Genomic DNA, 14,540 nt, shown 5'->3' with positions numbered 1-14,540 from the left:
CACGGTCATCATTAGGTCTTAAGTACCGGACTCCACCTCCCCCATTGTTCTCAATGCACCTGGATACCCATAAGATACTTCTGTGTTACCTATTTTCTGTATTACTGCATCTGAAGGAGAGCTAAGTCTCTCAAAAGCTTATATGTACAAATATTAAATCTGTTAGTCTTTAAAGTGCCACAGAACTCTTGTTGTCTTTGTAAACATTGGTGTTTTTCAGCCAGCCAGTCAGCTTGGGCTCCTTTGGCAAAGTGGAGTCCTCCCCCCACAATGAAAAAACCAAGCACGAGCAGAAGGCCGATGGGTGTTTCAGCTTTCCTTTATTGATGTACATAGCTGTTCTCTACAACCCAATACACCTGTTACAGTAAATAACTTGTCCAGATTTACAATATAGGCGAACGCTCTCAGGAAACAGGACTACTCAACTCAGACAGATATGCGACACTGCAGTAGGAGCACAAGCAGCTCTCAGCAGCACAGGAAGTGGAAACGCTGCACTCACCCCTTTAAGAGCCAAACCCCTGTTTTATCCTTGTTCTATTTTTGTCCCTGCTGCCTGCAAGTGACAAACTAAGTGACTCAGAAGGAACCCAGGTCTGAACTGCATCTTAACCTTGGTCTCTGCTGGAGGTTTCTATCACTGCTTTCCAGGTATATGGGAAACTTGGATTAGTTGTTACCTCCCTTTGCACTGGGAATGGGAGACAGTCGTTTGTCTCATTCAAGTTGCTATTTTGGACTTAAAGGGTTAAACATACTTTAATCTTTCATCAACATCATCCATTGGTGTTTTAGATCCTGGATGTATCTGTAGTGGAGTTTAAATTATGGAGTGCAGAGAGCCACTATACATCCAAAGAGGGAGACAAGACGACTAGTTTACATACTGCAAGTGTGGCTCTATAGACCCATGACAATCTACCGCAGGTCCTAAACTGGAGTGCATTAGTGACAGAGTACAAGTTTGCAGAGTGGGAGTCTGTGGAAGTGATTAGGAGGACATGGTAGAGAAGGGAGGCATTAAATTAAGCTGTTGAGTATCTGAACCTACAGGGTATAAAGCTGAACTCTGCCTGTTGCAGAGTGTTAACACTGGAACTCAGATTACCACCCTGTTATTGCCTCCTTCCCCTACACTCCTGAGAAAGGTGCAGGGAAAGGCACAGTATTCACCCTTAAGACAGTATCCAGTCTACAAAAGAGGGGGGGGGATGAGCAGCACAAGTTCAGTTGCCATGGTGCAGGAAATTCCTGCACCAACTCCCAACTACTTCAGGGCAGAATCACCTAATGGGAAAAAAGGTCATTTACTTTTCAAAAACTAAAACATTTCAAGTATTCTTTCAGGGTGACTTAGAGGTCCTTCTTCCCCCACTGCTGCATTTGATGGTGTTTAGCAACCTATATCCACTCTACACACATGGATAACATTGTAAGCAATTGCCAGCCTAATGCAAGGGGGCAGAGCGGAGGAGAAGAAAGTGGGGAAGAGGGAGGGAGTTGCTGGGGAGAGGGAAGGTGTTTCTGGGGAGAGTTTGAGAGTTGGGGTTCATGGAACTGGCACCACACGCATGGTGTTGGTGTAGCCGGAGCCAGGGCGCCATCCTGTAAGTACAATGACAAGGTCGCCAGTCTTGAAGAAGCCACGTGCTTTGCCTGGAAGAGAAAGATTTGTGAGTATTTGCAGGCCAAGATCATGCCAACTGTTTCATTTGAGGCCATAATGTCCAGCAGACCCAGTATCTCTAGGTGTTCGGATGCCTTCCACAATAGGTCTGCACCCAGGGCCAAGGAATGCCATTTGTTTCTGGTAAGGCCAAACGTAATATAGAAGGGGTTACCACAGCTACCCCATCGATGTAACAGGTCTCCTGGACCTCAATTAGTTCAAGTAGCTGCTGTGTACATTTTAAGCTTCCTCTAGTTCTTGTTCACATGCTGTCTCATGGCATGAGACAGCATCATTACATTACATTGGCTGAGGGACTCTCTGGTTTCCCTCAGCCGCCCTAGCCCCTAGCAGTAAGAGCATTTTGACAATCATGGTTTTGATCTCTCAGGAAAGAAACAGGGCACCTCACTTCTGTCCTACACCCTTTGTTCCCTCGAGACCTTAAACTCAGCTATGGGTGCCTACATCATAATGAAATGCCAGTTCATACAGCCCATCTTGAACACTTTTTTTTAAAAAAGGCTAGTGGCAAATAAAGTGGCCACTCACCATGTGTCTGTAGGGCTTCACAGCAGGCCTTGATTTTTAATAGCTTCCAATGGGAAGGGGAAGCAGTTTTTAATATGAAAGTTATTGGTAGCCAGATCTGGCACCCCTGAGAAGGAGTGATTGTAAGAGGCCCATCCATTTGTCACAAGAAGTATTTCTTCTGATTAACAGCTTTAAGGCTCTGCCAGAAGGCAAAAGATACCCCAAATTTGAGGTTTTTGAAGAAGTGGTTCTTCCATAAGCCTTCAGTTACCTGACGAGAGTAAAGATGAAGCAGTGTAACTCACCAACATTCATGCCCAGATTAACTCTGAGATCCACATCCTCAGCCCATGCATCATGGGTGGGTTCTTTGCACAACACAGGGAAAATGCCACGGTACAGGTGGGCCTGGCGTGCCGTCTGCCCATTACGAGTCACAGCAATGATGGGAGCACGTGGGCGGAACCTGGACACCAGGTGAGCAGATCTAATAGGAGGGAGAACAAAATGGAATTAACCTCCAAAAGCATCCCACATCTGGCCGCCCAACAAAAACTTGAGAAACTACACGTGTTCACAGCAAGTGTAGTGTACAGAAAGCAAGATCAAAGATGATCATGGCACTTCTTATAAGTTGGTGCTATCTCCACTTAAGTGGAGACTGAGTGGCACTGAGACAGTTAATAACCGCTGCGGAGATACGTTGCAGATTGGCCAGGAAGGCTACTTGCAATAAAAATCATGCAAGAGTTAAGGTTTACATCTAGTTTAACTTGAAGGCCAGACAGGTCCTCAGTCCCCTGACTTACAACAGAGGACATGCTACACAGCATCCTTTCCCGGAAGGACTGCCTCTGGTCCATATCATCTGCCCTATCTTCGGACATGACAAACCATCTATTGCAGAGGGGATCTCTCCCCAAGTCTGATGTCATCCCACTTCGGGTTTTTGAAAAAGAGGTTAGGCAACTTCATTCTACAGTTAAGGTGGATATTTCCGGCACTGGATTGTTGTAGCTCCGCTGGCAGCAAAGTCAAGATGGGCAGATACTGTGTGACTTGTTTTTCTGCCTCTGTTGCATCAGTCACCTGATTTTGACCTTTTGGCACTTCATGCATGCATGGATTCTGTTCTCTTCAGGACAAAACAGTGAAGGTTTGGCCTGAGTGCTCCTCTTTTTCAGGGGCAGGAGAAAGGAACTGAAATCTTCCAAATATCACCAATAATGATATAAAGGTTGACAAGGAAGAAACCCAAAGTTTGAGAAAAAAATCATTGCGAATGAACAGTGCAAGGAGATCTAAGTAGTGGTGACAGCTCGTCAGAGAGGAGGGTGGGGGTCTGCTTGCTGGTTTCAGTCTAGTTTTCATTTAAGCATATCTGACCACAGGATTAGGTGGAATCTCTCATGCCCATGGCTGGCAAAGGCAATAATGAGTTCCCTGGTGTGAAAGAAGGAATGCATTGTGGACCAAAAAACGCACAACCACTTTGGGGACTCACTAGCCGTTCCAGAGCATCTGCAGAGTTCAACTAATTTGCCTGGGAGTGTTATGGCACAACTGGCAGTCACAAGAAATCAAATTCTTCTGAAGGATCTAGAAAAGAATCCTTTCCCTTAAAGGGTGCATGGGCAGCAGGCAGAAGGAATGGACCTCTGCTGCATCATACCCTGTGTACATCAGTCACTGAAGTGTTAATTGGAGATTTGCTAGATCAGGCTATTTTCAGAGCAATCACTGGAAGCCACTGACAGAGGAATACCATACGGAGAAACCTATCTAGAGCTTTAAGGTTCTTTTGAGAAGAACTGATTCAAACAGCTCAGGTCAGATACACAGGGAGCAATCCCTTATTCACCTGCTCAAAGACAGCTAGTGGGATAGTCCCATTATGTTATGATCTGTTGCACAGCATTTTTATGCAAGGATCTAGAAGTAAATATGGTAAAAATGGAAATATTTATATGGGACATTAGTGAATATGGGGAGAGTAGGCACAAGTGGTTCTTATTCAGAGTGTCAAAGTCTTTCAGGTATATCCCCTTCCTACCGGGAAGTAAGTTAAATTCTGGAAGCTGGTGCGTGTTCAGGGATTAAGCAGAATCTATCAGGAACTGAAAAGGCCACAATATCTATAGAGTTTTATTTTCCAGCTCAACATGTAGCAGAGAAGATGGTTTATACAGTGCACAATTGTGTTTCAACTAGATTCTTGTGGTCCAGCTCTCATGAATCAAACTTCAAAAATACTTAATACTAAAGATTTCCAGTCAAAGTTTTTGGTGCCTACAAGACAGCAGTGTCAGTTTTATCAACCCAGTCATCCTCACAAACCCTCTCTACTGTCAGAGAAGCCTTCCAGTAGCTCAAGGAGACTCAGGTATTCAGAGGTAACAGAATCCAGAGCTAAAAATATTCAAATATCAAAAGTTCAGATCTCTTCAGAAAGGTCAAGTATAAGGCTGGCTGGAGCCCTTTATACAGAAACATTAGAAGCACAAAGATGCAAACTTTCATGCTTACAGCTATTCCCTGTTCTGCAGAAATAAAGTCCCACCAGCTTGAAAATTTCTTTGAAGTGAAGAATTCACAACTGCCCAGTGCTTCATGCAGAATATTTGGTGTGTATGTTTAAATGACGCCTCTGCTGTACCACTATCTGCTTGGTCCAGATTCAGGGTGACAATTCAGATGGTCCTCTAGATGAGCAATCAGTTTTCGGAAAAAACTTCTGGTCAGCTAAGACTTGCTTTGAGAGTAGCAATTTAGTTCTCAGTTTAGACAAACTAGAAACTGAATACTCTGCTTCCTTTCCTGCGTTGTTCTAGCTACAAGGTCTATTAAGTGACCTTAATAGCAGTAACATTTGACATAAATCACAAGATACTGTAGTTCATGAAACAGCACCCGGGAGTGCCTCACACATTGTGGGCACTAAACAGCAGAAGCCTGTGCAGAAAACAGATATTGAGTGAACCTAATGAGGCACATTCCACAGATTTGGTGTTGGATACTTAAGCCTAAGATCACTATGGATTCTACACAACAAAGCTAGGTCCATACATCCAAGCAGTACAGACATTAGGAAGCGTTAACCTACAAAAAGGAAGAGAACTTCCCCCCCCCCCCCCCCTTCCGTTTTAACAAATTTCTTTAAATCAGGCCCAGTAGCCCCATGCTTGAAGTCTGTTGGATGGTCAGATGATTAGAAGACAGGAGGATTCAACATTCTAATAATGGTTTAGCAAGTGATCCCATGTTAGGCAGGTTTAGACTGTTGCAGTCACTAATCGACCCATATGGAAATATAGGTTGAAAAGTACTGCCTTTTTTTTTTTTTTTTTTTTTTTTAAAAAGAAAGACACCACAAGGTTCTGCATCCAGTGAACTTCTGACCATGCCAAAATCCAAGAAAATGTCTCTGGTTACAGTGACTTTCAAAAGTTGTTTCCTGTCAAAATTTTCCAGCCAGCTTTACTGGCAACAAAGATGCAATTTTATCAGCAGAAAAAATATTCTACATGGCTGGTGCTGATGCCAAGATGGTTGAGGAATGCAGGAAAACTGAATGAGACTAAATCAGATTTCTGAAAGGTTTGTCCATCTTCTGAGTGGAACTGGGTATTGCAGACAGATGACCTTAGCTTTGAAGTTCCCTGGTTTTCTGGCTGCTTCAGTGTTACCATTTCATTCATTCCGAAAAACACTTCCTGTAGGCGTCCGTTTCCCCCACCCCGAGTCACTGAAGTCCATTTGACTTGAGGGAACCTTTCCCCTCCTACCTTCCAGACTTGGTGAGGACGATAATAGCCCCACTGCAGCACTTGAAGGAAGCTTCTACAGCGCCAACTGCAGCAGCTTCAGTAGGGTCACGGTTCAGAGGGGCCACTCGACGCAGCTCCTCAAACAACTGCCTGTGAAAGATGGCGGCTTCGGCCTCCCGAGCAATCTAGAAGAGCAACATGCATTCGGGGAAGACGACATTCGTGTCAGTCAGCGCTCAGCGACACAGGATAAGGGGAGGTGCCAGGCCCGGCAGGGTGTCACTAACCATTTTAATTTTGATATTCAGAAGATTTATCAACCAATCAGTTTTATACTAGCAAGTCCAGATTAGTATATGGTGCCATATTGGTGGTGGTCATCTGTTTAGCCAAGCACACTGCATGTGCAACCTCAAATTAGCAATCGGGATATGCTATTCAGCAAATATTCACTCACCAGGCAACTGTTATCAAAAGGTTTCTCTTCTGAATTCTGTGACACCTGCCAAGTCACCCCACCGTGCCTGGCCAGCACACTCTTCACATCCATGCCCAACTGCCAGGCACTCTTGCTCTGCTTCTACCTACCTCGAGGCCTGCTGTACTATAAGGAGTAAGTAAACTCAGATTCTGCTTGTGTATGAAAGGCTGAGGTTTTGAACTATATGAGCTGCTGACAGGGTGTGTACTGTGTTATAGAAGAACATGTTTCCACCTATCGAAACGGCCTGAAGCACAAGAAGTTTCTCTCAGAGCATCTCTAACCCACACTCTGGAAAGAAAATAGTGTATTTATCTTTAGCGCCTAAGTCTTTCTTGCCCTCTCTGAGCCCTACCTGCCAGACTCGGTCAGAACTATCAGAGCTGCAGCTAAGCACTTAAAAGAGGCCTCCACAGCACCTACAGCCATGGCATCAGCAGGGTCCCTGTTGTTAGCAGTGACGCGGAAAAGTTCTTCAAACAGCTGACGGTGAAAAATTGCAGCCTCAGCCTCGCGAGCGATCTGCAGGCCGGGGTAAGAGAGGGAGAAGAAAGGAGTGATAGAAGGAAGGAAAGAGATACACCAAATAGTGATGCAATATTGAATTAATTTGCTTAATTGTCATAGTCATGCAGGCAAAAAATATTAGAGGTAGGGCTGTGAAACTTCCTTTGGCTCAGAGGTCAAGATTTAATACAGACAAACATGGTTAGAATTCTAACAGTGCCAAGGCGAGTGGACATTCAGTACCATGTCTGACCGATAGTTTGTGCATTGGATCAGGTGTTCTTTCAGACCGGGAGCTTTCTTGCCACATTATTTTGATAGCCTTTATCAAAGGCCTTCTAGTACAGATGGCTTTACAGCCCCAGGCCCTGAAGTCAGGCTAAGTTTTTTGAATGATCTCTACTTGTCTAGGCTATGGAAGATGGGGGGCCACTTCTTTACCAAAGTGGTTCAGCTAATTATATGCTAAGGGCATGTCTACATGGCAGGACAATGCACTTTATGGGCACGATTACTAAAACGTATTTAAACAAAAAAATTATTTCTTCACACAACGCACAGTCAGTGTGTAGAGCTCCTTGCCAGAGGATTTTGTGAGGGCCAAGACTATAATGGGGTTCAAAAAAGAAATAGAGAAGTTCATAGAGGATTGGTCCATCAATGACTATTAGCCAGGATAGGCAGGGATTGCTGTTTGCCAGAAGCTGGGAATGGGCAACAGGATGGATCATTTTATGATTACTTGTTCTATTCATTCCCTCTGAAGCACCTGGCATTGGCCACTGTCGAAAGACAGGATACTGGGCTAGATAGACCATTGGTCTGATCCTGTATGGCCGTTCTTAAGTGTTGCACATTAATTGTTCCATTTAAACATTGCTGGTGCACATTAGAGATTCCTCAGTGCACTTTTATGTAGTACTGTTTAAAACAGTTTGTTTAAAACGGTACTAGGCACACCAATTAATGTATAACACTGCATTTTAGAAGTCACGCTCAGAGTACAGGCAAGCTCTAAGTGTCAGTCTGCTGTAGGTCCTGCTTATGCACTTTTCCAGAGGCAACTTTCAGGTGTGCCAGAGACCAGACAGTGATAGAATGCACAGTATATGTTGCTTCAGTGGATGCACATATATTCACCCTCACCTTCTAATGGCCCAGAGCACTGTTAGAATAGTCTTCTATACAACAGAATAATGGTAAGCAATGCCACCTTCTATCTCACTCTTGGTAAGCAAAGAAGGTGGTCTCATTTTATGGTTTCACTGTTACCTTAGAAAAGAGCCAAGAAACTTAATCTTTACAGTTGCACCACCCTACCGTTTATATTTACACAGTATTACTAGGAACAAGTCTTCCTTATATGGTTGTTTTTTCTAAAAATGTAGAGTACAGAAGCCCTCATTTAATGTTTGTATATACTCAACTTAGTCGAGTGCACAACTACAGAAGATGCCTCTGGTTTTCATTCACAGAATGAAGGTATAATGAGAGCCTTCCACATCCAGTTTGCAGATTAGTCCATGGATATTCCAAGTGAGTTTGTATAATAATCTAGGAATTTTATAAAGTCAAAGTATGCCTAAGAGAAAGCATTTAAGACAAAAATTCTTGTCTGACTAGGCAATGCTAGCCCTTCACAACCACATAAAGAAGGCTGGCAGAGTTTACTAGAAAAGCATGCAGAAGAGTTGATAATCTTGTCAAGAGGACAAGTTAGCTATTTTGGACAGTGACTAGCTAAAGTTATTTATAGCAAGCAAGACAAATGGAGGCTTTAGACATGAGATTTAGTCTATCTAAATAGAGATACTTCCAGGTGAGAACAAACACTTTACAAATGTTAGTGAACTGTCAACATTATCTCCATATTACAAATGTTTTCATCTAAATCACAAGTTAAGTGGCTTGTCTAGATATCCCAGGGGATGTGGAAATCCTGACTACCAGTCCTGGTCTTCAACCACGAGATAGTCTAAAATATTGTTACAAAGTGACACCCCTAGATTACATTATAATGCAATAAAAGCCACAGTATTAGCTGCAAGTTTCCATTACAATGGGTTTTAAATTTGTTAGGTAAAAGGGGGATAAAGATAAGTGTCCACCTCAAATAGCATACTCTAAACATGACAGCCAGGAGACTCATGGTACACCTTCCATTCTTGAATCAAAGGAAGGCAGATTTGGGTAACATGCAGTAAAAGTTTGAGTTTACCAAATGACTCCCTGCTATACAAGAACATAAGCTCTGCCCCCCACATCTTTTTAGTTAGTCCCTTTCAAAGGCCCATGGCAACTCATCCACATTGATCTCTGCCATTTCCACCCATTGGGGATTTTTACCAGCTTTCTTCAAGTTTATGGGAGGGTATGGCCACATTGTTTGCTTGTGGGGTGAGAAGTAGTTTAGACTTATGACACGTCTACACTAAACAGTTTACAGTGGCACAGCTGCACCAATGCTGCTCTAATGTAGCCGTTCTAAGCTGTTGGGAGAGAGCTCTCCCGTCAGCTTTAACAACTCCAACCCCTGTGAGAAGCAGAAGCTCTGTTGGTGGGAGACGCATTCCTGCTGACAGCACTGGCCACATCAGCATTTAGGACAGCTTAGCTTACATCAGTCAGGAGAGGAGATTTACTCACCCTCTGAGCAACAAGCTGTAGTGTAGACATAGGCTTGGTCTCCACTACTCGTTTACTTACTTCGAACTTTGTCACTCAGGGGTGTGAAAAATCAATACCCCTGAGTGACAGCTATACAGACCTTAATCCCCCATGTGGACAGTGCTATGTCTAAGGGGCTGGAGTAGGCACATCCATTTAATGTTACATCAGAATCTTCAGTTTTGCCTTCTTAGTGTGCACTGGCTTATTTTCCCCTCATGCCCTGTATGCTTTGAAGTTTAATTCTCCAACATTTTTTGCCACTATGAAACTAAGTGTTCAGAACTTAACCTGGCAGTTGAGAGCCTAGCGTAAATGCAATAAAGTTATGATGAGCTACAATATGGAAGCTCAAGACTGCATACTGAAAGCCATCCATCAAGAAAGGCAGTATTTTGTCTTATGTGAAAAGCCAGGCCTAGACTCACTTGTGTTAATCTGTTGACCATGCCCTTTGATGTACCTACAGTAACTAAAAAACAAGGAAGGTCAAACACCTGAGATCTCCAGTACACCAGTGGCCAGATCTCAAGAACCCGACAGTCAAACTAGACTAACCTGAAACTAAATTGGATCACAAGGCTTCATTTCTGAAATTAAGTTTTACTGCAGCAAGTTTCCAGATTTAGGTATCAGGGTCAACCCTCAAAGATTTCTTAGTAGGAGAAGCTTTAGGCAGGCAGTTAGTGAACAGTTTACAGTGCAGAATGATCACATGCTTTAAGATAATTGGCCCACACCAGTCTGGTTTCATCATCTGCTACCTAAGTGTACAAAAAGCACCAGTACATGAAGATCAAATACAATTAACAATGTGAGACATACTTACATAAGGAGTTGTAAATGCATATGTAGTAGCTATGTTTATTTATCTATAGCTATATAAATAAAACCTGAACTGCAACTGAAGCTAGTGCATTACCAATGCTGTAATTCATAGCAGTTAACTGCAGAGCATCAGTACTTCTAGACACTTAACACTAAACTTAAATTAATGGGAAGATGAGTTGGGTGAACTCAAAGCAGAGCAGAGGTTTCTGGCAGTTTAAACATGTAAAAAAATAAGTCCTTTCAGTCATCATGCAAGAAACATCCCCATAAACAGTAGTCAAATGCAGAACTGTTGAATGCAACAGGACAGTAGAACTGGAACAAGCACACCATTAATAAGCCACGCCACAAATCTGTCATTTAAATTAGACTTGTTTTTCAGTATATGGAGATGAGCTCAATCAAGGTTAAAGGGATCCTTGGAGCAGTTCCACAGCATAGAAGACTTCAAAAGTGGAGTTAGAGATTAGAGCAGTGGACTCAAAGGAATCAACACCCAGGGTAACAATGAAGAAAGCTCAACCTTGGCATAAAAATATAAATTAGGGTTTCTTACAGTCCAGTGAAGTGGACATTGCTCAGCACTGCATTTCAGTTCTTAGGTCTGCCTCTAAGTGTTGAGTACAGAGCACATGGCAAAAGACATTTGCATGTCTGACATGAAAAGGAAGGCATTTCTCATAGATCTAGTGCCAGAAGGGCAGCACCACACTGATCTGCTCCTGGTGAGGCTACAGTGGGCTTTCGAGTCCATGCTCCATGTAAGTGTATGTTATGACGATGAGTGGGAGGAAGAAATAATGGAAGGGAAAACAGACTTACTCAAAAACAAGGGTTGGTGGAAGCATGGACAAGGAGCTGCCATTATAGAACAGCGAGGTATGTCCACTTGACTCAATGCATTTGGACAACCAGACATCTGGATGGAGTGAGGAAGCGGGAAATGGGATACATGCCACTTTCACCTCTTTGGAAATTCCACCCCTTAAAGCCAAGGCATTACTCACAGCGTGCTGCATGCGGACAGCTTCAAGAGGGTAGTCTCCTTTGGCAGTCTCCCCAGACAGCATGATGCAGTCTGCTCCATCCAAGACGGCATTAGCTACATCACTGCCCTCAGCACGGGTTGGGCGAGGTTTCTTAATCATGCTCTCCAACATCTGAAAAAGCAGCAGCCAGGCTGAGCAAATTAATACCCCACTATAAAAAAGATCAACTGTTGCTCTAGTACCTCTATTTAAGTACTGGAATGCGTTTTAAAACATTTTATACTGGAGGGTAGAGTACAAAGTTAAATATCAGCAAGTCTGATCAGACTATCTGTAACAAGCATGTGGTGTCCGGCCAGTAGAGCAAGAGTATCATGTATGGAAACAGAGCTGACAACATACTGAAGTATGAATACTGCGATGCCAAACTTCATGACAGTACTCTCTAGAACAGAGCATTACAGCAGATTTCACCAAGGATTTTGCTACTACTACATGAGAATTATCCAAATTAACTGATGCTACAACTGGCATTTACTTAGAACAGCTGCATTCAACTCCCAGTTGATCAGCCACAAGGTAAGAGCCAAATATGCGGACATGAGGTTCAGGTTCATATAATGTAATCCAAAACCAGGCACATATTAGAGAAATTAATACACCAATAGCCAACTAATGCACACTGCTGGGGCTTATTGCTATTACAGTGTGGCTCATTAGTTGCACACTTCCCTTCAAAAAAGGGAGACTGTTCAGGTTAATAAGACATCTTTCCTTTACGCAAGTCATTTAGTAAAGTAGTGGTGGAAAGGTTATAAACACCTTCTCTATTTTGAATTGGTTAATTTAAGCCTCTAGGGTTTGCTAACTATTCAGACAGTTCTCCCTCCCAAAAAAGCTTAGCTGCCCTCTTAACAGTTTATTTGAACTCTTTATGAAGAGTAACAGATGAAATAGAATTAAAAGACACCAGTTTAGAAAACAAGTTGAAGATTAAGAGCCCACAAATTGCAGCCAAAATAGCATCTTCACACTTTGCCAGTGAGGCGGCAGGTGGGGAAAAATAAGGGTAGTTTAAAAAACAAAAGCCTATGTTTTCTTTCAGCCCTTCATTTCTTCTGCACCGTCTTTTCCCATTTTTCAGTCTCCTTTTGCCTTGGGCCTTCCCCATAGTCCTTCCCCGTTCACTGCTCCACTCGCAACTTAAAACCCAGAGACTTTTCCAGCGATGAGGTCTCAACTGGACAGTGCCAGGAGCTGGTGTGCATTATTGTTAACACCAAGAGGCCCAAGTGGCTAGTGTCCAGAGCCATTTGGTCCTTTAAGTATCATCCCACTAATGGAGACCAGGCTATTCTTGAAGCACCAGCTGTAGAGATACAAGGAAGATGATCCTTCCGGTACCAGAGGGCTGCTTCTAGAACTCAAGAGCAGCCAGAACTATATAAAGAAAACCTCCCTACTCATTAATTCATTAAAGCTCATCCTCCAAGTGTAAGCACAAAGGAGAGGTGTCAGGAGAGGAGGGAAAGAATCAGTTGCCATTAGGTGACAGCTTAGAAATTTTATTTGGGGGTCTCCTCTATTCCCACCTGAGGCTGTATTGCCCACACAAGACACTGCTCCATTCTCCAGGCTTTGAGCTTCTTGCTAAAACTCAATCTGAGCATACTCCGTCAAGAAGCCCTTCCGCAGAATAGTTGACATAAAATCCTGCACAACTCTTGATTCATTTCCATTCTGTTATGACTTTGAAAGTAAAGATGGACTCCTTTTCTCAGAGGGAGTTAATCCACTACTAATCACGAATGTCAGGTACCCTTATAAAATGCAAATTTAACTTCGGTATCAGAAGCTGAATCTGCCACCTCCATTAAATGCAGAGACAGGTCAGTGAATGCAAGAGGCGAGGAAAGTGAGGGGAGATTTATGGGTTGGCCAAAGATTCCTTCACTTGCATGAAGTGTTTCTACGCCTCACAATTTAGGGCTTACCTTTTATATATTCCAACCCAGGCAAGAAGTCCAGTCACAAGAGTGTTTGGAAGGCATCTCTTCCCACCCCAAATTACTCTATTGGTTGAACAGAGGTACATGCAAGAGATGTTCACTGACTAGCTTGGGATAAGCACATATAGCAATCTCAGTTTGCTTATGTCTTACTTGTGTGAAGACAGAAAAGCTGCTGAGCCACTGTACTTTGCAATCCCTGCTCTAAATCTTAGCGTCGTGCTCTGATAGGGATATCTTGAAACAATGTTTAAGTGTGTAATGGGTATAGTGCAGTGTTTCTCAGCTGCTCTCCGCGCCGCCAAAAAAGGGAAGATGTCCCGGATTTTTCAGCAGAGGATATCGAGTGTAAGTGTAATTTAACTGAGAAAAGCTGACCTAGTTGTTTGTATACAACTTGCTTATTTCAACTTTTTTTTGGCCCCATATGTAAAAATACTGTTAAGAGTTTGGGGGTGGTGTGTGTGTGTGTGTGTGTGTGTGTGTGTGTGTGTGTGTGTGTGTGTGTGTGTGTGTGTGTGTGTGTGTGTGTGTGTGTGTTCACTTTATTTATAGTGAAACAGGTATAGTGAAACAGGTATAGTGAAACAGGTATAGTGAAACAGGTATAGTGAAACAGGTATAGTGAAACTCCAGAGAAGTTACATGATAAAGAAGACTGCTATGATTAAGAAAGCTAATACTATTTGACATACCTGAGTAGCACAGATAATGGGCTTGCCAGCCCTGTTGCAACGTCCAATCATCATCTTCTGGGCTAGGAAGACTTTTTCAGCAGGGATCTCAATACCCAAATCACCACGAGCCACCATGATGCCATCACTGGCCTCCAGAATCTCATCAAACCTCAGGGCCAAAAAACAAATTTGTTTTACTTTCCTTCATCTGTCAGACACATTTCAGTTTTAGGAACAATGGGGGAAGAGGTGGAAGTCAATCTCCACCAGATACTTTTCAATTAATGCAAGTTTATTGCTCAGATTGTGAATAGTTACAAATAGTGTTCCCATAAGCTATTTCACTTAATATATAATTTCAGTGGATAGTATTGATGTTTAAAAATAAACTTTTTAGCTCATCAAT

General features: G+C 42.9%; 1 protein-coding gene across 3 annotated transcripts in view; it reads right to left on the bottom strand.

The window, feature by feature from the left end:
- Positions 1 to 303: 303 nt before the first annotated feature.
- PKM (pyruvate kinase M1/2) overlaps positions 304 to 14,540 on the bottom strand; it is a 40,590-nt gene continuing 26,353 nt past the window's right edge. For 2 of the 3 annotated variants that reach the window (XM_067555988.1, XM_067555989.1), the window contains exons 7-11: positions 14,153 to 14,303; positions 11,467 to 11,619; positions 5,992 to 6,158; positions 2,512 to 2,693; positions 304 to 1,659 (exon numbers count right to left, since the gene is read on the bottom strand). In XM_067555988.1, coding sequence (XP_067412089.1) covers positions 1,553 to 1,659; positions 2,512 to 2,693; positions 5,992 to 6,158; positions 11,467 to 11,619; positions 14,153 to 14,303 — 760 coding nt within the window. In that variant the 3' untranslated portion in view covers positions 304 to 1,552. Of the gene's footprint in view, positions 1,660 to 2,511; positions 2,694 to 5,991; positions 6,159 to 6,809; positions 6,977 to 11,466; positions 11,620 to 14,152; positions 14,304 to 14,540 lie in introns of all 3 variants that reach the window. The other variant, XM_067555990.1, reaches the window with a different exon arrangement.

This window comes from Emydura macquarii, unplaced genomic scaffold (assembly GCF_026122565.2).
Source record: "Emydura macquarii macquarii isolate MOO-44397 ecotype Brisbane River unplaced genomic scaffold, CSIRO-AGI_Emac_v2 contig_1644, whole genome shotgun sequence".
Lineage (NCBI taxonomy): Eukaryota > Metazoa > Chordata > Testudines > Chelidae > Emydura > Emydura macquarii.
The sequence above is the reverse complement of the archived record's forward strand: the minus strand, read 5'-3'. Positions and strand labels throughout refer to the sequence as shown.